The sequence below is a fragment of the Mirounga leonina genome, unplaced genomic scaffold (genome assembly GCF_011800145.1).
Source record: "Mirounga leonina isolate KUSES-001 unplaced genomic scaffold, KU_Mleo_1.0 Mir_174, whole genome shotgun sequence".
Taxonomy (NCBI): Eukaryota; Metazoa; Chordata; class Mammalia; order Carnivora; family Phocidae; genus Mirounga; species Mirounga leonina.
This window is the reverse complement of record NW_023270451.1, coordinates 16,248,851-16,272,946: the sequence shown is the minus strand read 5'-3', so window position 1 is coordinate 16,272,946 and position 24,096 is coordinate 16,248,851. Positions and strand designations below refer to the sequence as shown.

The window sequence follows — 24,096 nt, the reverse complement described above, 5'->3', positions numbered from 1 at the left end:
GAAGAGACAAAAGAAAAGAAAATTAGTAGGTAAGCCATGAAGAACAAAGCTGTTCCTCACTTACATTTCTAGCCTAGATGAAAGGCTAACAAAGTCTTTGGTCTTCTATCTTAACTGACAACAATTGTTTTCATAAATAAGAGACTATTTTATGAAAATATTTTATAATAGAGAGCCATTGAGAAAATCTACATCCAATTTTCTTTTTAATGTCGATGGTGAGGTTCCACGCACTAAGCTGTTGGTGTCATATTCCTAAGGAGACAACAGCACAGCAGAGAAAGTAAAAGTGAGTTATTTTCAAATAGAAGTGGCTTACCCAGTGTCTCCCATTATGCATCCAGACCATGTGTCCTCACATCTACACTCACCTAAGAGAAAATGAATACAAATGCCTTTTTATAAAGTGAAAACAGGTGCATTAGAGTAGTTTTTAAAGGTATATCTTCACTTTACTCCTTAAATACCCTTAAGAAGTAATACCTGCTTTCTAAGTTTCCTTATATTTGAAGTTTTGCATGCAATTCATAATAACAAAAATCTACTTTGACCATATCAAGATTATATAATTTTTACTAAATTAAAACCTTGATATTTTAACAAGTGGCCTTATTTTTAAAGCATTCATTAAAATGCTTTAAAATGGTTTAACAATCTAATACCAGTGAAATAGCATCACTATAGGATTCTGGTTTCACAGTCCCTTATGGGAATTCTTACAATTTCTTGTCCAGTTTTAAAACCTCTGCACCAAAGCTGCTGATAGAAGGCAGTATAGTATATTGTTTAAGCAGAAAGGCTTAAACTACCTGGGTTCAAAACCTGGACTTGCCACTTACTATATGAGTAATCTTGGAGATGTTACCCTTTTTAACATCCAGTCACCTTATTCTGTAAAATGGGGCTAATTGCAGGATTATCTTGAGGATTAAATGAGTATCTAGATGTAGATAATACTGGCATTCAATTATCTGTCTTTTAATGGGCACTTCATAAATGGTAATAGTTATTATTAATATAAACAATCATTTATATTTGTTATTAAAATAATAAGATAAATATGATTCTAATCAACTTACTCCAAATACATGACATTTGACTATTCCTGGTGAATTAACTTTACCTACTTGGGAAAATATATTCTTCCTAGATGCTAGTCCCAGCATAGTTTACCAGAGCCCTTTAGCAGGCAAACTCTCCTCTATGGCCATACTAAGAGATGTTTTAAATAAACCATAATAAAACAGTATACCTTGAACCTACATGCCTAGGATTCTCTACGAGACCATTTAAAATTACCAAACTGAGCTTATTTTGTCCTTTTTTAAATTCAACAATGAATTTATCACCACATAGCTTTAAATGTTAATTACACATGGAGACATCTTCACCTACAGGGCAAACATTATCTTGTATAACTTTTGAAGAAAATATTATATGCCCCAGCTGTTTATCTTATACCATCTCCCAAACTCATTTGATCAAGCAACTGAATTTAAAATCTCATTCTCCAAAATATTTATAGAGTCTACTTTAAATACAACTAAACCATAAGGGTGAACTTACCACTTGCTAACTTTCTTTTGTCTGAAATAATACCAATATTATGGGCTAATGACTGGGCGAGAGTAACTGCCATTAAATCAGTTTTCCCAAACTGAAAAACAAGAGCAAAAACAAAATACATGTAAATGCGAATTATTTTTTATTTAAGATGGACCAGAGAAAAATGACACAATATAATTGGAAATAAGTAATTTCTAAGCCTCTTATTTAGTAGAGGTTAAACATACAGTAGCTAAAGCTGAACGATGGAGCATTTGAGAAAAAAGCTGTAAGAAATAAACCTATGTTTGATTCAATCTTACAGGGAAGACTAGAAGCCAGGGAGTCACCACCTTTTGGGTTTAGAAAATTAAGTCTAATTCTGAGTCCAAATTTCACTAGTGACATTTCTGAAAAACTTAATACTTGTATATACATAAGTCAGTCTTTTAGAAAATAGTAAAAGTAAATGTGTAAATTATTTGGAACTTGTTCATTTTTGTGTGTCTACTTGCATGCCCCAAATTTCCCCAAATTAAATAGAATGTGGCTTCAGAAAACAAATGGTATGAGTAACAGGAAGTGGTAATGATCTGTGGGCAAAAGAAACTTGAGACCTAAAGATACTTTTTTCAATATGTTGATTCAGGTATTTTTCTTTTAGATCACTTCCATCAGACTTAGTGCCTTAGGGGTAAAAGAAACTCTTCGGAAAACTTAGTCTATTTTTTTCTCCAAAACTTTGCCAAATATTGAAGAAGGAAGAATATTTCCAATTGGGTTGTCAGGTAGTAAGCCAATGCTTCAAGAATTACTCAGTTCTTCAGGAAATCAGCCAAAGCATAGAGAGGGCCTTATTTTCAATAAAGATAAAAGTAAAGATTTTATCTATATAATTTGTAAATAGCTAAATTTGGAGATTATTCTAAGTAGAACATGAACAGAATTATCAAATATTATCTTCCATTATTTTCCTATTCTCTGTCCTCCGGTCATTTATAGCAACCATATTGGTTGTGAATAAAACAACCTAACATCTAGAGAATAAGGAATATGAGAAATTATCTCTTAAATATTAGGAAAACATTTTCAGCCATCATACCACTTTGTATTGTACAGATGTTCACACCTACTTCATTCACGCCTCCTCCTTTCAGCAACGAGCAAATCCCACCAATATAAGCTGCCCCGCTCCGGCTACTCTCAAATTGACTTCCCCTTTTAGAAAAGGAAATGAAAAATGCTTACTGTTCAAAGTTCCAAGTATCACTGCACCTTTCATTATTAATTTACCACACTTACATTCTCAATGCAAATACATTCCTATACTGTATATTCCTGAGGTAAGGGAGGAATGTGAATATTATTTACACACATAACCAAAGGGTTTCTGAGGGATGTTTCCCCACATGAGCAGTAATACCTTCAACAGAACTATACCTGTTTTGAAAAAATCACTAATATGGTGTACCCTGAGGAGGATACAAAATCACTTCTGTGGTATTTCTGACCAAAATGTCTAACTTGAATCTCTCAATGGGAAAACATCAGACATCCCCACAGTGCAGAACATTCTATAAAATAACTGACCTATACTCTTCAAAAATGTTAAACCCAAAATAAACAAAGAAAGGCTGAGGAAATCTCCCAAATTAAAGGAGACTAAAGAGACAGGACAATTAAATGCGATGCATGACCTTGTCTTGGGTCCTGAATGGGGGAGGGAATTAGCTATCAAAGACATTGTTCAGACAATTGGAGAAGCCTGAATATAGGTTACTTAAAAGGACTGTATCACTGTTAAATTTTCTAGTTTTAGTAATTTAATTTAATAAAAATTTTAATAAAATTTAATAAATTTAACAAAATTTTAATTAATAAAAATTCAATTTACTATGGTGATATAAGAGAATGTCTTTATCTTTAGGGAGTATATATGTATTTAGTAGTGAAGGCCCAGTAAGTATCTCCAACTTGCTCTCAAATGGTTCAGGAAAAAAAAAAATTGATAGATAAATGGATAAAAGGAAAAAGGAAGGGAGGGAGGGAAAAAGGGAAGAAGGAAAGAAGGAAGAAAATAATAAACAAATGGGGCAAAATGTAAATAATTAATGAATCTGGGTAAAGAGCATATATTTCCTTGCAGTATTCCTGCAAAGTTTCTATAAATTTGAAATTGTGTAAAATATAAAAGTTACCCAAAAATATACTCTTTTACTTCCATTTATAACTTCTTTCAACAGATCTTACTTTACATAATTTTTTTAAATGCTGTAATATATAGTTTGCTATTATATCAAATATGCATTTATCCCCCCAAAAAAACCATGAGAGTGAGAAAAAATTAAAAGTAAACTCCAGAAATACTAAGGTCTTACCTTAGGACCAAAGCAAAGGTAACATTAACATTTAAAATATACAAACTTTAAAGAATATAATTAATCTGTCACGAATATTCTTTATGGGTATTAACAGTACTTTTGCTCAATAAATGGTCTGATTAAATCTCTTGAAAATTAAATAAAAATATACATGCAATAAGAAAATAACTCAAAACTAAACCTCTTATACTTTCAAGACAGCTTCAAACAATCTATACTTTAAAACTTCTTCCAAATGTATCTGCCATGTCAAATCCTAATTGCATTACACTAGAGAAAGGCTAAATTTTGCCAGATTCCTATCCTAAATGTCACAAGTAATACAGAATTCAACAGGGAACCAAAAAAAAGTAATAAATCGTAAGTTACGTACGAAAAAAGGTGAACTGCATCACTCTTCTCTTTGATAAAATCCCTCCTGTATTTCATAAACTCACGTAGAGTGATCAATGGATTTTCAGATATGGCGAACTTGTTGTCAGCTGCCCAGGTTTCCATAGCAACCAATACTATCCTTGTCTTCAGTTGGTCTTTATATATCTGGTATATTAACAAAAGGAATACACTAGCTATTGTGGTAAAATCAAATGATTTATGAACAGCATTATAAAGCTCCTCTTATGAAAACTCTTTGAGTTCTAGTTAAATGTAAAAAACTCTATTGTCTTTAAGGGAGATCATTATTTTTCTAATTCACATGCATTTTCCTTGAGTAACAGAGAGTCAAACTGTTCACAACTAATACTCAAAGAACAGAGGACTAATTAGAAATAAAAGATCACTTTTTGACAAATATTTGCACCCTTTTTCAAGGATCTCCCTGAGTCTCTTTTCTGGCACCCTGGAGAAAGAATTCACGCATTTTTGGGTTTCCCAAGAGAAGAATGGAACAACGAAGACTCCCCTAGGATATAATTTCTATATAACCTGACTGGTCCCAATTAAACTCATGGAGAAGGTACCCACTTTGCCTCGTCAGGCAGAAAGTAAATATAGTAGGATTACTAGTGCATCATTCACACACAACCAGGCACTCTCTTGAAAACAGCACAACCACCTCTTTCTCCAATGTTGGAAGTACACAATGAATATCTTCGTCAAGGACTCAACTTTTTATTTTTCAGTGTGAAAAATATAAGGAGAAATTTCAAGCATCAATCCATGGGTAACTTTGACCACCTCCTTTTATCATCTTCCCAGCCAGAGATCAAAATCAATAAAGTCCACTGCAAGGTTACTAGGGACACCTTGCCTAAAGTGCAATTCAGGGCACCGAAACTATAAGAACCATATTATCCATTCTGTTAGCAATCAGGAGATGAAATTCCTCTATGGCAATATTGAATCAAGTTGATACTTACTAAATCTGCCATGTTCACCACAGATTTCGCATATGTATTGGTATGTACAACTGAAAGCCGATGTTTTTTAAACTGAAAACAAAACAAAACAAAAAAAGTGAAGGGCTTCCAAATAATCACCTCAGCAGAGAAAACATAGTGTAACTGAAATATCTCTATGGCTTTCTGTAAAAAAATTATAAGAGCTGAGAACTAGTTTTTTATATGCTGTGCAGTCTGAGGAAAGGTTCTTAAGAATTTGAGGTCTCAGTTTACTTAACTGCCAGAGGAAGTAAAAAATACCTATTCCATCCATTTCACAAGTTTATTTTTAACACAGAATTGTTATTCAAAATGATAAAACGTAGGAAAGTTGTCTATGAATTGCAAGACATACACATATAAGTAAGGTGGATAGCCAGAAAAAGTGTATGTGAATAGTGTGAAATATCACCACGAAATAGCATGTAAAACCTGATTTTTGGCTTCCCTTAAAATTAGCATCCCTCATGGTGATAACTAGCAAGTACTGAGAGGCAGCCACTCCCATTAGACAGGCCATGTATCTTTTCTTTTGCCACAGGCCTCACCCCTCCCTATTGTTTTACATCTGGCTTACTTCATTTGTGCTACCTGCCTACAGATCTCTGCAGGCATCTGAATGTGCGCTATCCTAAAAAGTCGAAATAATATGTTCTTACAACTTATTCTGATCATGTAAAAATCTCAGGAAACAGTAACATTCACTGACTTCCAAGAGGTTAGAAAGATAAAACTTAGTTCTAGCCTGAACAAAGAAGAACTCAATCTGGATTTTATTATTATTATTATTATTATTATTATTATTATTATTATTGGCAACAATAGGTGATCGATGTTTGTTTAATCATACGCAAACAAATGACACATTTTCCCTCAAATCACTCAAAGTAAATTAAAATGTACTTATCCCTGAAATTAAGTAAAATTCAGCAATGTGCATCATGGAACATGTTTAGTTTAAAACTGAGGTTACATAGAGCAGGTAACATTACAACTCACTGCTGTGCTGTAAATGTAAGCTACTTCCTGCAACATGCCCATGCACTGAATATACACACTCTGGGTCAAAATAAATGACTCAGCAAGAAGGAAGTTTTGCCAGATTCCTATCCTAAAGTCTTCACTGCTTGCCTATATATAAACATTTCCATATGGTTTGTTGCATAGCAGGCCAGAAATTGAAAAACTGCTTTTCTTTTATCAGGATAAAGCTGTATGCTGCAAACTAAAGTGTCCCATTACTGGTGCCTCACTGATTTCTTCAAAATACAAATATTCATTAAGCAAATCCGAAGGGCTGACTAACTCTAAGTCAAAGAAGTATTTCTGGAATGTCACAAAATACTGCTAGTTACTTCCACCTAACAATGTTTCCAGTTTAGAGGTTGTTACTCGCTAACAAAATACATTTGGCTACATACACAAATGTCTTTTCCAAGTTACAATTTTCTGGGTTTCTTGTTTCTTCTAAACATATTTCTGTATCCACCAGTTTTACCCCTTGGCACACACAAGTTCAAACGACAAAAAATTTAGCACATCCTACCATTAGATGATCGTTGACAATCATCAGCTCAATATATTTGGTCTCCTCCTCTATGTTACGAGGATGTCGACGAAGCTGCAATATGGTAAAGGAAATAGCACCTACATAAGCCCCCTGAACTTGGCTGTGGAAAACTAAAAAATATGTTACATATTATGTTGCATATTATACTGTACCCTTTTTCCAAACACTTCTGATTTCGACACTCACAGCCCCTGGCAACCACTTTTCTACTGTTTTGTGAGTTTGATTTTTTTTTTTTTTTTTTTTTTGGTTCCACATATAAGTGATACCTTGCAGTATTTATCTTTTTCTGTCTGGTTTATTTCATTTAGCATAATGCCTTCCAGGTTCATCCATGTTGTCACAAATGATAGGATTTTCTTCTTTTTCAAGGCTGGATGAAACTCCACTATATATATAGACACCACATTTTCTTGATCCAGTCATTCGTTGATGGACACCAACATTGATAACACTGTATTATATAATTGAAATTTGCTGACATAACTTAAATGTTTTCACCAAGGGAAAAAAAAAGGTAAATATGTGAGGTGATGGATATATTAATTAACTCAATGGAGGGGTTCCTTTCTCTCTCTCTCTCTCTATATATATATAATCATCCTATTGTATACTTCAAGTATCTTAACAATTTTGTCAATTAATTATACTACAATAAGGCTGAAAAAAGTGTTTTTAATTAAAAAAACTAAAACATATGGAGAAATAAACATTTCCACTTTTATTCCTTCAGAATTTTTTTTCATTTTTGTCAATTTTACTCAATTTTTGAACAGGTAATAAATTCATATCATTCAAAGATTAACTAAAGAACTATAAAGAGGTTCAAGATCAAAGTCTTCCTCTCACTTCTGTTCCCCATCTACCTAGTTGCTAACCTTTCTCCCCACAATGGGTATAGCACAGTTACTGGTTTCTTCCAGAAATATTTATGCATATAAAATCAAACATAACATATATTTTATTTAGTACTTCTATTTATTTCACTAGCTTTTGCATCAGGCAAAATCAGGTTATTCTCATTTACCAGTATATCTTGGAGATTGTAACACACGAAGTGCATTCTTTCTGGTTTAATTTAAGCTTCTGAGGATCTCTGAGAGGATACAGGGGGTGTCTAGTGGACACTTTTATTCTCTAATCTCCAAATCTGGGATTGAGAATGCCCTTTCTTCCTCTGGTACAGTTCAAGGGATCCCCCAAATGATGTAAGAGTTTTATTAAGATAGTTTTGAGAGCTTCCAGGCAGTTTTGGTTTATCTATTACAGCTATGTTATATCTATCTGTTCAACAATGAATTTTCTCCACCTTCAAAATCATGATCAGTGGATGCTACTGGTAGGAGAAACTAAGGCAGCCATATGCCTTGGTTCCCTGCAGTTCATCTATAACACAGTCTTTAACAAGAGTTGTAAAATTAACTTTTTCCATTATGCCATGCTTATCATATGATCTCACTTGTATGTGGAATTTAAGAAACAAAACAGAGAATCATAGGGGAAGGGAGGGAAAAATTAAACAAGAGGAAATCAGAGAGGGAGACAAACCATAAGAGACTCTTATCATAGGAAACAAACTGAGGGTTGCTGGAGGGGAGGGAGTTGGGGGATGGGGTGACTGGGTGATGGACATTAAGGAGGGCACGTGATGTAATGAGCACTGGGTATTATATAAGACTGCTAAATCACTGACCTCTACTTCTGAAACCAATAATACATTATATGTTAATTAATTGAACTTAATTTAAAAAAACAAAAAATTTGAGGAAAAAATAAAATTATCCTATTCTCTGATCTCGTAATTCACGAAAATAAACACTATTTCAAATTAAATCTTGTTGGCAATCTTCATTTACTTAACTGGGCCTCAATATATACATATATTCACAAAATACATAAAGCTCCTGGTAGCAATTCATGGAACCCAAAGCCTTCTGAGAGGCAGTGTATAAAGCATATATGGTTATAAGCACTTCTCTGAGACTAGACTTTCTAAGTCAGAATCTGAACTCCACCACTGAGTAACTCACTATTACCCTGGGCAAGGCTCTTAAGCTTCTTATGCTTCAATGTCCTTAGCAGTAAAATGGGGATAATAATAATACCTTCCTCATAAGATTATAATGAGGATTAAATGAGTTAATACAATTAAAATTTTTAGAACAGAGCCAGGCACGGGTACCTGTGCCTCAATAAAACAAACAAAAACCAATTATTATTCACATTAGAAATGTGCCTATAGTTATTTTATTTCATACTTATTAAACATATTTTATACAGAAGATAACTGGTTTCTTACTAGAAATCCATTTCTCTCATCCTGTGTTTTTTATGCCAAACACACACACATAATACATGATATCTTAATTCTAATAACCAGGGTTCTGTTGTTTCCTTTTCTTTTTTGAGTATACTGGACACACGAGGCTACATTAGTTTCAGGTGTACAACCTAGTGATTCAACTTCATACGTTACTCTGTGCTCACTGAGCCATCTGTCACCAGACAACACTCTTTTTTTTTTTTTTAAAGATTTTATTTATTTATTTGACAGAGAGAGAGAGAGAGAGACAGCTAGAGAGGGAACACAAGCAGGGGGAGTGGAGGAGGGAGAAGCAGGCTTCCCACCGAGCAGGGAGCCGGATGCGGGGCTCGATCCCAGGACCCCGGGATCATGACCTGAGCCGAAGGCAGACGCTTAACAACTGAGCCACCCAGGCGCCCCCAGACAACACTCTTAAAATATCACTGACTATTCCCTGTGCTGTGCCCTTTACCCCCACGACTTACTCATTCCCTACCTGGAAGCCTGTGTCTCCCACTGTCCTTCACATATGTTGCCCATCTCTCCACTCACTTCCCTCTGGCAACCACGTTTGTTCTCTATATTTACAGATCTGATTCTGCTTTTTGTTTGTTTATGCATTTTATATATCTTAGACTCCACAAATGAGAGAAATCATATGGAATTTTGATGACTAGAGCTCTTATTCTACCTCAACCATTTCCCAGCTCTACATTTCTGGTCATTTTCACATTTCAAAGACATCATTTTTTTTTCCCGTGAAAGGGGATTAACAGTACCTACATTTCATGTGGTGTAAAGCAGGATACAAGGACTTAGTATTTTTGCTAAGTCCAAGATCCACTGAACATTCATAAAGTGGACATCCTGAGTTTATATCCCAGACTCCAACGTAGCTCAAGGGTGACAAGAGCATTCTGTGGCTTTAAAACCTGATGGAGTCCCTCTTAAAGGGGTATCTTTACAAGTAGACTCCATGACGTGATACAACACACAACCCAGGCAAGAAAAGAGGCCTACAATAGAAAGGACCGGAGATGCCATAGCTAGGGCCATAATCTGCCTGTATGATGAATAACCATATTATCAACACTATCATGAGTCCTTTTTGAGTCTATGAAACAACATGGCCTCCCTCCACGGCTCCTACAGATCAGTCATCTTACTGTTTACCACACCTTGACAAATGCCTGAACTAAGACTTAACCCTCTTACAGAGACTTAATGTAGAGTTAAATGACTGGCAGTTGCCAAGTGTTTTTTTTTGTTTTATTATTTTTTTTTTTTTTTAAAGATTTTATTTATTTGACAGAGAGAGACACAGCGAGAGAGGGAACACAAGCAGGGGGAAAGGGAGAGGGAGAAGCAGGCCTCCCTGAGCCCAATGCGGGGCTCGATCCCAGGACCCTGGGATCATGACCCGAGCCGAAGGCAGACGCTTAACCACTGAGCCACCCAGGCGCCCCTTGTCAAGTGTTTTTAAAACATCATGGAATAGGGCGCCTGGGTGGCTCAGATGGTTGAGCGTCTGCCTTCAGCTCGGGTCATGATCCCGGGGTCCCGGGATCGAGTTCCCCCATCGGGCTCCCTGCTCCTTGGGAGCCTGCTTCTCTCTCTCTCTGCCTCTCATGAATAAATAAATAAAATCTTAAAAAAAAAAAAAAAAAAACATGGAATATACCTGTGAATACATACCTGCCGTTTACTTCTTTTTGGTCTTGGCTTCAAAATAAATTTTGGTGGAGTAATGTGTACTTGTTGAAATTCTAAAAGGAAATAAAAATAAATGAATTCAGTGCATTTCCCAGGTTTCTTTCAGACAGGGCAAAGTTTTACTATCCCTTCCTCATATAAATTGTATAATTATATTCAATTTAGCTATTAACTATTAGCAATTATTATAGTTATTAATAATTAATATAAATTCATAACTTATAAATTATATAATTATAACTATATGGTTATAAAGTTTATAATGTATGTTACATTTAAAGATAATATAAAACATTAATCAAAAAATTGTGTTCATATGAATACTAAATAAAATATTACCATGAATGAAATTTTAAAAATTTATCTCCAAATTTTAATTTATCTCCAAATATTTCTCATATTTTTCCTATGAATACCACCACATTCTTTATCCAGAATCTTCTGAATAGCCAACCTAACCTTCCGAGACTGACCTTCATTAAAGAATGACACACCAAGTGCTGGTGAAGATGTGAAACAACTAGGTATCTCAGATAGTGCTGATGAGAGTGTCAGATGGTATAACCACTTCAAGAAAAAGGTTCAGCAGTTCTCATACAACCGGAGTTCTCAGAGTGCAATCCAAAAACTAAAGACATCAACATTACCTGGGGACTTGTGGGAAATGCAAACTCTCATAACCCATCCACGATGTACTGAATCAAAAACTCTAGAAACTGGTACAGCCACTATGGAAAACAGTATGGGGGCGCCTGGGTGGCTCAGCTGGTTGAGCGACTGCCTTTGGCTCAGGTCATGATCCTGGAGTCCCTGGATCGAGTCCCGCATCAGGCTCCCTGCTCGGCAGGGAGTCTGCTTCTCCCTCTGACCCTAACCCCTCTCATGTGCTCTCTCTCATTCTCTCTCTCTCAAATAAATAAATAAAATCTTAAAAAAAAAAAAACAAAACAGTATGGAAGTTCCTCTCAAAAATTAAGATAGAAATACCATGTGATCCTGCAATCCCACTTCTGGGTATACAGTCAAAGGAATTGAAATCAGGATCTCAAAGACATACCTGAACTCACGTTCACTGCAGCATGATTCACAACAGCCAAGATACAGAAACAACCTCAATATTCATCAGTGGATGAATGGATAAAGAAAATGTGCTATGAATATGCAATAAAGTATTATTTGGCCTTGAAAAAAAAAAAGAAATCTTTCCATTTGTGACAACACGGATGAACCTGGAGGACATTACACTAAGTGAAACTAGCCAGACACAAAAGGACAAATACTACATGATACCACTTATATGAGGAATCTGAAATAGTCAAACTCCTAGGAGCAGAAAGTGGAATGAGAGTTGCCAGGAGCTGAGAAAAGGGGGAAGCAGGGAGGTATTAGTTGAAAGGCACCAAGTTTCAGTTGTACAAGACGAATAAGTCCTAAAGATCTACTGTACAGCAGAGTGGCCAGAATTAATAATACTGTATTGCATATATAAATTTTGTTAACAGTGTAGATCTTACGTTGTATTCTTTTCACTACTACTACTAATACTACAATAACAATAATAAAGACAGTGGAAAGAAACTTTTGGAGTTAATGGGTATGCCTATGGCATAGATTATGGTGATGACTTCATGGATGTACATTTATCTCCAAGCCCGTCAAGTTGTATACATTAATTATGTACAGCTTTTCTCTAGTGTCAATCACAACTCAATTAAGGGGCTTCAAAAAGCCCACCAGACATGGAGCCAGCAGCCCGTGATTCTCTGATACACTCTGCCGTTTGAGAAACACTGTTATATAGTCAAACACACACCTACCTTAAGACCCGGCATTTCCACTGCCAGGTATTTGACAGAAGAAATGTAAACACGTGTCCACAAAACAGATTTTTATAAGAAGGTTTAGAGTCCTTTTATTCATAATAGCCAACAACTGGAAACAACCCAAATGTCCATCCACAGAATGGATAAAAGACTGTGGTAACTTTAAACAGCAGAACATACTCAGTAATTACAAAGAATGAACTGTTGCTAACCTCTGACAACATTAACCTCCTAGGCACATGCTAAGCAAAAGAAGCTGGACACATGTGTGATTCCATTTGCATGAAGATCTAAAACAGGCTAACCTAAAAGTCAGAAAAGGGATTGCAGAAGTGTGTGGTGCTGACTGGGAAGAGGCACAAAGGAAGGTACCAGGATGATGGGAATGTGCCAAATCTCACCAAGGGAGTGCACGTGTGCCAAATCATCTAATGGTATACAAGATTTATATATTTCCTGGTAGGAATTTTAAAAACAGCCTGTGCTAAGGGGTCTGTAGGAAATAAATAAACTTCTCTCAAACGTTTTCTTAGGGACACTAATCCTAAGAGATGTGTCATATAAAACAAAAGGTTCCACAAGTTAAACAAGTTTGGGGAACATCTGATCATATTCTATCTCTAGGAAATACATAATGCATAGCAGGACAAAGGTATTGATAATCCAGGACCCAGGAAAACTTTATTAAATCTAAAATAAAAAAGCTTACTCTTGAGCTTATTTCACAAGAATTTTTTTTCTAATTTATCATAAATCCAGGCATCTAGAAAGACAAATAATACTCTTAAAATTGACAGTGCCAACTTCTGACAAGAGAAGAAAACCAGAAACTAACTGAAACAGACCTGAGTTTTGGAAGAAGATGTTGAAAGTTAATTTTAATGACAGCGAAACTGCCAAGTCATCTTTAAAGTTTCTGTGGGAAAGTAACCCTGAACAAAGTTTTTTAAAAAATTGTATGATTAGGGGTGCCTGGCTGGCTCAGTCGGTAGAGCATGCAACTCTTGATCTCAGTGTTGTAGGTTCAAGCCCCACGATGAGTATAGAGATTAAAACAAAATCTTAAAAAAAAAAAAAAAAAAGAATCCACTACGATGGAAAACATTTCATTCTAAAAAACAAATTGTACAATTGGATTATATTAAAGTCCTTATGGGGATCTTTATTTATTACTTTAAATATTAATTAATGTTCATTGCTTCTAATAAGACCTATTAGATTGTAGCTTTATTCTCAGGCAGTTAGTCATGATTTACTTTCCTCCCATAATAGGGACTGTAAAAAATTTCATACGGTAACTGAAGGAACAGCCTAAAGTGTCTGTGTAAAGTAAGAGCATCTATATGCTTATTTGCAGATCTTTCAAAATAGTGAGTTCTGTAAAACAGGATCCTCTATCCCTTTTGCAGCAGGAGAGAAGAACTGCAGACGATCAAGGAGTTACAAATCTACTTTAGAGAAGGGACCTTAGCAAACACTCATTTCATTTTCCAATGAGGAAACAATGTAAATTTTCTTTCTTAAGTTTTTATTTAGGTAATCTCTACACCCAACGTGGGGCTTGAACTCATGACCCCGAGATTAAGAGTCACATGCTCTTCCAACTGAGCCAGCCAGGCACCCCAACAACGTAAACGTTTGAGTGGTTTTCCTAAGCAGTAGTTTATAAGGATGTGGTCTCGGTCGGATGATTCTACCATTTCCCCTGCACCTCTCTCCAAGCACACATTCTCACACGGCACAATCCACACCCTGCTCAGTCCCAGACTAGCTGTCGGACCCTGGAAGAGACAGGCTGGCTGAGCCTATTTCTTCATCTACAAATGTGAATAATTATATCAATCTCACAGAGCTATAGCGAAGATAAAAATGAGATTAAAAATTAGAATGTACTATAGCCATGGTCAGGGCTCACTAAGTAGGAAAGGAAGCTTCTCCACATAAGACATTCTGAGTGTGTTCTACCTTCAGTAGGAGAAAACCCATAAGTCCTGCAGAGCCAAAGACCAATGCACTCCATACAATCACTGCTCCACTAACAAGCAAAGTATAAGTACGCTGCCCTACTTGTCATGTGAAGATTTGGAAGCAACTCAAACTGACAACTATAAACAAATATAAACAAACACACATGAGAAGCAAAGACTAATTTCACAAAAAAGCACATAATAATAAAAAGCATTAGGGGCACCTGGGTGGCGCAGTTGGTTAACGGTCTGACTCTTGGCGTCAGCTCAGGTCAAAATCTCAGGGTTGTGAGATCGAGCCCTGTGTCAGGCTCCGTGTTCATTGGGGAGTCTGCTTGAGATTCTGTCTCTCCCTCCCCTTCTGCCCCTCCCCCTTTCTAAAATAAATAAATAGATCTTTTTTAAAAAATAATAAAAAGTGTTAATCTATAATCGTTCTTTCTTAAAATGGTGAGGCAAAAAGAGATGAGGAAAACAAATAGGAAAATGATTACAAGTTCATCCCTATGTTAACAGAATCAGTATCTCACTGAAAGTGAAGTTTTCTATATTTTGTCTAGGCAGACCAATTTTTGCCCTAACATTATTTCTCCACTCAGAAATACCTTGTTCTTTTTCTAATTTTAAAAAGTCTTCTTCAATGTGCTCAAGCTGTATCTTTCCAAACTCATCCACTACAAACATGAAGTCAGTTCACATTTTATTCTCCCTCCTGATGTCCTTGACTTGATGTCCCTTTCTCTCTAAAATTGTTATGAGTGGTCATGAGCTAAGGGTATTCCACATATAGATTAGCTCTAAAGCATTCAAATGAATTATTAAAGTTGACTTTTTTTTTTCAAGTCATAATATGAATATCATACCAGATGGAAGATCATCCAAGGGAAATTCAAACAGTCTGGACTTGTAAACTGAATGAAAATGGAAATCCTCCTGAAAGAACACAAATAACCAAGATTAAGCACATGCAACCAGTTATCTCCAGTCTCAGGCAATGAGAGCTGAAGAAGCTGAGACTCCTAAAATAACCACAGTTTGACTACACACTCTCCTGGATTTGAAAAGGCAATGGGCCAGGGCGCCTGGGTGGCTCAATCAGTTAAGTGGCTGCCTTTGGCTCAGGTCATGATCCTGGGGTCCTGGGATCGAGCCCCACGTCCGGCTCCCTGCTCAGCAGAGAGCCTGTTTCTCCCTCTCCCCCTGCCTGCCACTCTGCCTACTTGTGCTCTCTCTCTGTCAAATAAATAAATAAAATCTTTAAAAAAAAAAAAAAGAAAAAGAAAAGGCAATGGGCCACCGCACAACCCTCTCCTGCTCCCAGATTCCCCCAGCACCAGAGAGCTCTCCTATTAGAAACAAAATGCCTCTGCAGACAGAGAAGCCAAAGCCTCTAGTAATGGAAAATAAATGAATGAACCTATTTCCCTAAGGAGAAGTAAGACATCTGGGAAAATGGGCTAATGCTTTTTATAACTGGTTCCTTTCCATGGATCCCTGCACCACTTTTAGAGCCAGATAGTTTTGCCAGGCAAAGATTGCAGAGCTCACACTCGTCTCGTATCGGGGAGTAAGATGACTGGTATAAGTAGATGCCCAAATGGACCTTGCTCCAAAATTCAAATGTCATACAAGTTCTGTGACAAACCAACAGACAAAAAGCCATGTTTCATCTAAGAAAAATTAATGAACATTCAAATAATTATTTCTGGCTCCTTTCAATCAAAAAAAATAGAATGTCATAAACAGTCAAGTTTCATGATATTGTTGTAAAAAACTTCACCTGTCCAAGCAAAATGATATAAAAGTCAACAGTAAGCATCCAGAAAATACAGTACAATACAAATAGCTTCCCCTGGGCATGTGGGTGGCTCAGTCAGTTAAGTGTCTCCTGGGGTCCTGGGATTGAGCCCCTCATAGGGCTCCCTGCTCAGCGGGAAGCCTGCTTCTCCCTCTCCCACTCCCTTTGTTTGTGTTCCCTCTCTTGCTAGTCTCTCTCTGTCAAATAAATAAAGTCTTTAAAAAAAAAATAAAAAAATAACAACAACAACAACAAAAAAAGCTAAAAACAAATCACTTCCCTTTATGGGAGGCAAAACAGTGTATATTTTTAGAAATTACTTGCCTAAGTAAACAATGTTGAATACAAGGAAGAATATCTGTGTGCACAGAGCAAGAATGGAAGTGTATTATGTTTCTCTGCAGTCTACAATATAAACTCAATGCTTTTCTAATTTGTGGAAAATGCATGTTGCGACTAAAAGGAAAGAGAGAATTAAGAAAACTTAGATTTCCCTACATTTCATCAGCACAAGGCCCTACAGACAATGGGCAACAGAGAAAAATCTGAAATCTAGAAAAGAGCGGTGGAAAATCACATTTCTATTGAGTTGGTCTGTTAGAGACTGAATGTTTGTGTCCCCCCGCAAAACCCATATGTTTAGGCCCTCATTCCCAATGTGACTGTATTTGGACAGGACCTATGAGACGGCAATAAAGGTTAAAATAGGTCTTCAGGGTGGGGTGGGGCTGGTGTCCCTATAAGAAGAGACACCACAGCTCTGTCTCTCAGCTATGTGGGCACACAGCAGGAAGGAGGCCATCACAACCCAAGGACAGTGCCCTCAACACACACAGACTCTGCCGGCACCTGGATCTTGGACTTCCAGTCACCAGAACTGAGCGAAAATAAATTTCTGTTGTTTAAGCCCCCCACTATATTGTTATGACTGCCTGAGCAAACTAAGACAAATCATAGAACATTATAGTGGAGAAAGAACAAAAATGGAGGCTTCAGAACACCTCAGAAAGTATTTCCAATATACAGAGTAAAACAGACTTAAAAAAAAAGAAAACCCACTTGTGATTTTGACTGAGTCAGTATTAATTTTATATATATGGGATATATTTATATTTATTATCCTGACCCTAAAAATAAGAAAATAAAATATAGAGACAAAAAGAGGAGGAAAAAAGAAGGGGAAAAGCTCCCAATATCAATTTTTACATTTGCCACAGAAAACAGAAGGAGCACTTACTGGGGAGGTGTCATTTTCTTCTGGTTCAATGAGATAGGTGTGGTTCCCATCATAGAACATCCCACTGCCAAGGACAAGAAAATAATTACGCATGGCTATCGACTCTTGCCTCAGAACAAGATCATTTTAAAATCAGCCGCTGCCAGAGAACTAATTTATTTCTCAACACTCACTTCCCAGTCCCACCCATCACCACCAGATACACACCACATACCATACATACACAGACACACACACACACTCCACACAGACACACACACACCACTAAGAGGGAAAGGCCCCTCCCTCTGAATCCCCACAATCCTGACCCTTCCCCAAGTTCAGGAGTATCATTCTATAATTGTGGTCCATTATCCTCCCTCCAACACATAATTTTTTTTTTTTTTAAGATTTTATTTATTTATTTGAGACAGAGAGAATGAGAGAGACAGAGAGCACATGAGAGGGGGGAGGGTCAGAGGGAGAAGCAGGCTCCCTGCCGAGCAGGGAGCCCGATGCGGGACTCGATCCTGGGACTCCAGGATCATGACCTGAGCCGAAGGCAGTCGCTTAACCAACTGAGCCACCCAGGCGCCCTCCAACACATAATTCTAAAACTTTAATATGCAAATAGTCATCTGGAGAGCTTGCAAAAATGTAAAACTTTCAGGGCCTTCCTCAGATGTCTTGGAAGGGCCCAGGAAGCTGCATTTTAAACAAATCCCAGGCAGTTCTGATGCAGACCGTCAGGGCTCTATCGAGAATTGCCTTCCTACCACACACCTAGAAGATGCTCTCGTCACAAGAGGTGACACATTTCAACAGCTTACCAGGAGCTGAAAACTTTACATTCATTTCATCTTTCCACAAATGTGTGAAGGAGGTACACTCATACATTTGCCTATACTCGTTTTACAGGGAAGGAAACCAAAGCCCAAAGAAATGAAGTAACTTGCCCAAATTACATAACCGGGAGGAACAGAGGCAGGGAGAGAGCGAGCCCAGGCAGATTGGTTCCTGAATTGCCCATCTCCAATTGGCTGCCTCTTCACCCATTTGCTCATTCAGCGCACACTTAAGCACCTATGATGCACTGCTCTAGGTGCTAGGGATACAGCAGTGGACAAAAGAGACCAATTCTCTGCCCTCATGGTGCTGATGCACATTCTAGGGTGGACAGACCAAAAAAAAAAAAATATATATATATATATATCATCAACAACTAAATATATATGAGGTGGTGAAAAATTCTAGGGAGGAAAATAAAGTAGGTTAAGGGCAATAAATGGTACCAGAGGACTGGGTGTAGAGACCAAGGAAAGAAGACTACTGATTTATATAGAGTCTTAGAGAAAGGCTTTCTAGAGAAGATGGCATTTGAACAAAGATCTGAAAGAAGTGAAGGGATGAGCCATAAGGATATCTATGCAAAGACCATGTCAGACTTGAGCCCTATGTGTGCTCCAGGAACATCAAGGATGCAGAGTGGCTGGAGGAAGGGGATGAGGGGAGGGCCATAAAATGAGATCAGAGGAAGAGTGGGGACCACATGAGGCAGGCCTTCTAGGGGCGGTGGCTTTTACTCTGAGAGACATGTGGAGCCACTGCAGGGGCTTAAGGAGAGGTAAACACAATCACTCTTAAATTTTAAAATAATTGCTCCAACTGCTACGTTACAATAGTCTTTTGGATGGCAAGGATAGAAATGGAGAAGTTATCTCGGTAATCCAGGTGAAAAAAGAGGGTAACCGCCTAGATCACCGTGGTATTGGTGGAGATGATGAGAACTGGTCAAATTCTGGATACTTTTCAGAAGTAGAACTAACCAAGAGGATTTATTGGCAGATTTGAAATGGAATATGCAAGAGTCGTGTCAGTGAAGACTCCAAGGTGTTTTTTTGTTTTTTTGTTTTTTTTTTTTTTAGATTTTATTTATTTATTTGAGAGAGAGAGAATGAGAGACAGAAAGCAGGAGAGGGAGGAGGGTCAGAGGGAGAAGCAGACTCCCTGCCGAGCAGGGAGCCCAATGCGGGACTCGATCCCGGGACTCCAGGATCATGACCTGAGCCGAAGGCAGTCGCTTAACCGACTGAGCCACCCAGGTGCCCCGACTCCAAGGTTTTGACCTGAGCAACGCGTGAGAGAGAATTCCCAGTTAATAAAATGCGAAAAGCCGCAGGAAGGACAGAATGGGCTAGGCACATGGAAGAAGGATGCAGGGAGGGGGCATAAATCTGGAGTTGGGTTTTGATCTCTTAGGCTGGAGACGACTATCAGCCAACTGAGGAATCCTCTGGAGGGCATTTTAATCTACATATGGCTTCAGCTCCACCCAGAGAGATCCCAATGAGCCACTCCTTCTAAAGAACACGGTTCTTCTACTGAGATCAAGCCCCTTGTGATGCTAAAGCAATGTGTCTTATCATTCAGGCATTTGAGGGGGGACAAGGTGGGATCTTCTGGAGTCATTTTTCAGTGTTCTATGGAAATGACTGCCTGAGATCCAAACTGTTACGCATAAAATAGTATTTATCTTTCACTGACGGCTTAGTGAAATCAGTTGATTTCCCTGAGCTATAATTACAATGGCCTCCAGCTCTGCCTCTATCCAAATTCTTTCATTCCTGCTGTAACATCTTCCACATGTCCTCAACTTTCATATACCCTTAGAACGGCTACTCTCACATCTGTAAGATTTTCAACCAAAGTACACTTTTTGAATTTGGACGACACTGCATTTGGAATTTAAAGATAAACAGATGCACTTTGTAAGATATTACTGACAATACATGCCTAAGGAATCAGAGTTGGGGGGAGCCTTTTCAAAACAGTAGACCAAATACAACAGTAGACATTCTCTCTGCCCTGCTAAGAACTGGCCAAACTCATCCAGAAAATTGTACAGTACCATCACCTTTTGCCAAAGTTCACATGGCTATGCTGATTAAGTGGCAAGCAGATCATTTTGTTTAAATAATACAGGGTATTATTTCCTCTTGCATTAGGTCAGTGTCGAATGTGAAAATCAGGGACTTTTATTGGGTTTAAACATCATGATGATACACAGTGTAAAGAAAGCAAAATCTGACACCATATGTACCTAGAAGATTCTGGCTCCCTATATGACAATGTGCCATTAGTAATTCTTTAACTTATTAAAAAGTATATGTTTTATTTACTTTGTTTGAGGATTGACACCTTTCTGTTATATTTATATAAATTCCAATAAGTGCAGTGAGTCCACACAGAGCATATATTCGATAAAAACCTGCAGCTAGGACATACTTATTATAGGCCAATTGAGCTGAAATTTTAAAAGGAGGGATCAAAACAAGATTTTGAAAAGAAACAGCCATTCTTACAAATTGCCACAAGAGGGCAATAAACTTACACTCGATTCCATTCTTTTGGGTTCCCATAGTTACAGGATTTTTGTCATAACATCAAACGTACCAGGACCAAAATATTGCCCGTTAGTCCTTTGAATTTGAAAAACAAAATGTGCATTTGCAGGTTCTTTATGGAAAAGACATAGAAATCTGATTATTTTTTCCCTTTATGTTCTTTAACTGAATCCAGTAAATCAAGAAAAATGAAAAATCTCCATATGTACTTGGTAATTTATAAAAGATGAGTCATGGATGAAATAATCTATTTCATATCCAAATCACTGTAATTGAGACAACATAAATTATTTAATATTTAGGTAATATCGTCTAAAATATTTCTGTCAGGATTTTTGTTCAGAAGGTAAAATCAACATAAGAAGTAATAATTGATAAATAACAAGAAGAACAAGAGTAAATTTATCCAACACACTCATAATAGTCTAAGAACACCCAAATATGCTTATATACAATCCTGACAGTGTTCCTAGACACATGGCGCATTTTTCTATTTGTTTCCTTTTGTTTAGTTTTAAATGAAAAGGTTTCTCAAGGCAGAGGTAAATTTTACTTTGTTAAAACAACTGAAGCTGGCTCTGGGTTCTACTCCTGATCTAGTCACTAAAGTTTCCTTACAGTTACTTTTCCATCCTCCTTCAGATACCTATGGGGGATGAGCAGCAAGCTCTTGGTCTCAGGTTCTCAGGTCTACCAGAGCCCTTGGAGGGCAGGGATGTCTTCTCACAAATATGGTGTCTGTTTGGAAAACTGGAAAGCAAAGTGGACTACGTCCTGGGCAAGATGCTTACATGGTAACTTTGGGTTGAGATTTTAAGAGGAAGAGAGAGGGAAAAACGCCTCTTCTTTTTTCTATCACTATCATACATTTGCTGTCACAAATGTCGATGGGCCCAGGGTACTATTCTTAGCTGAAAGCTGCAATCATCTTGAGATCAGATAGAACAGTTTTATTACTGAAGGGCACGTCAATGTTTCCTTCTCCAGATAAGAAAACCAAGGCCCTCAGATATGAGGCATGGATTCCTGTTTGTAAAAATGTCTCCTTAGTCAAAGAATTTATTTAAAATAAGTAAAAGTCTTATTTAGAACCAACAATAAGCGGATGGAGGCCTTTCACGCTCTCAGGCACCTGGCCTCCTTCCTCTGGCTATGTAAGTTTCAGAGTTCCCACACACTCTCCCTTCTGCCTCTGACATACTTACTGCCCAAGCTTGACTGGAGGCACCGCTTTCGCAGACTAGCTCGATTTTCCAGGCTGTTCCATTATTTTTATTTCCTAGCTTTCTTGAAGACCTCTCTGCCTACCCCTCTCTCGGAAGACTCTATCAAAGCCTGTTCTAGGGCCCACTCTAGCTTCTTCAGGTGACATTTCTCTGGAGACCTCAAGCACTACCTCATTTCTCAGTGCCCACTCTCTTCTTACATTTTCCTGTTACTTACTCTCTCAAAGAAAACAAATACACCTATCACATTCCCTAGTAGGAAGCTGAGCTAGCTTTACCTGCCCCCACTGGACTCTGAGCTGCCGGGGACAGGAGTCATGGTGTCATGGCCTTGATTTTCCTAGTGACTGGCTCACAGCAGACACTCAGTAACGGCTAGCTCCGTGGAAAAGCCAGATCTCGAACTTGGGAGCTGACAGGATGCATTTTCAAGTTTCCAAACAAAAATTTAACAGAACTAAAGTGCTGACTTGTTCTGTGCCCCAAAAAGTAAGACAAACAAGAAACAACTGAGATGATTTCGTCTAAGTAGAATGCAGAGGAATGACATGGCAGCTTTATAAGGCGTTCACAAAATAAATAAGAGACGGCCACCTGTGTATCACCATTAGCGACAGAATGGAGGAAGTAGGTGTATTCCCAAGTTAAACATCAGCAAACATTCTTTGATAATGAAAGTTATGAGAAAGGAAGCAAGGCCCTGAGAAAGGATGAACTCTGTTCCTTGGAGATTTCTGAGAACAGAAGGACCCTCCCACAAGCTTGCTGTGGGTTTTAGGTGGGATTCAGCTAGAACACATGAGTTCTTGAGGTGACTTACAGTCTGTTGTCTTTGTGCAAGGAGTCAAGAGTTTCCACCTACTGAAATTTCTGTTATTCCATAAAAACATAAAAACTAACATCAGGAAGGAGTAGGGGCAGAGCTGGTACCAAGGGGCTAAGCATCCAGAGAACCAACATTACCCAAACCACTCTTGTCACAATTTGGATGAAACTACAAAAAAGCTTCAAACATCACTGTACGGTATCATATGATAATTCCAAAGACCCTGGTCTGTTTCTGCGACTCTAATTTCAAAATCTGCTCAGCTTATAAACCTCAAGAGAAAAAGATCAGACCCATTACTGATTTAAAATTATTTCTTGGAGTGCCTGGGTGGCTCAGTCGTTAAGCATCTGCCTTCGGCTCAGGTCATGATCCCAGGGTCCTGGGATCGAGCCCTGCATGGGGCTCCCTGCTCGGCGGGAAGCCCGCTTCTTCCTCTCCCACTCCCCCTGCTTGTGTTCCCTCTCTCGCTGTGTCTCTGTCAAATAAATAAATAAAATCTTTAAAAAAAAAAAAGGGGGGGGGTGCCTGGGTGGCTCAGATGGTTAAGCGTCTGCCTTCGGCTCAGGTCATGATCCCAGCGTCCTGGGATCGAGCCCCGCATCGGGCTCCCTGCTCGGCGGGAAGCCTGCTTCTCCCTCTCCCACTCCCCCTGCTTGTGTTCCCTCTCTCGCTGTGACTCTCTCTGTCGAATAAATAAAATCTTAAAAAAAAAAAAATACAGTTGACTGGGCACCTGGGTGGCTCAGTCGTTAAGCGTCTGCCTTCAGCTCAGGTCATGGTCCCAGGGTCCTGGGATCGAGCCCCGCATCCGACACCCTGCTCGGCGGGAAGCCTGCTTCTCCCTCTCCCACTCCCCCTGCTTGTGTTCCCTCTCTCGCTGTGTCTCTGTCAAATAAATAAAATCTTAAAAAAAAAAAAAATACAGTTGACTGGGCAC

The 24,096-nt window shown here is 38.0% G+C and overlaps 1 protein-coding gene across 11 annotated transcripts in view; it reads right to left on the bottom strand.

Annotated features, from left to right (window-relative positions):
* ADAM22 (ADAM metallopeptidase domain 22) overlaps positions 1 to 24,096 on the bottom strand; it is a 226,598-nt gene that overhangs the window by 55,436 nt on the left and 147,066 nt on the right. For all 11 annotated transcript variants that reach the window (XM_035020508.1, XM_035020509.1, XM_035020501.1 and 8 more), the window contains exons 6-14: positions 17,722 to 17,785; positions 15,550 to 15,619; positions 10,879 to 10,949; positions 6,855 to 6,929; positions 5,288 to 5,359; positions 4,300 to 4,466; positions 2,679 to 2,763; positions 1,567 to 1,657; positions 320 to 371 (exon numbers count right to left, since the gene is read on the bottom strand). In XM_035020508.1, coding sequence (XP_034876399.1) covers positions 320 to 371; positions 1,567 to 1,657; positions 2,679 to 2,763; positions 4,300 to 4,466; positions 5,288 to 5,359; positions 6,855 to 6,929; positions 10,879 to 10,949; positions 15,550 to 15,619; positions 17,722 to 17,785 — 747 coding nt within the window. The remainder of the gene's footprint in view (positions 1 to 319; positions 372 to 1,566; positions 1,658 to 2,678; positions 2,764 to 4,299; positions 4,467 to 5,287; positions 5,360 to 6,854; positions 6,930 to 10,878; positions 10,950 to 15,549; positions 15,620 to 17,721; positions 17,786 to 24,096) is intronic.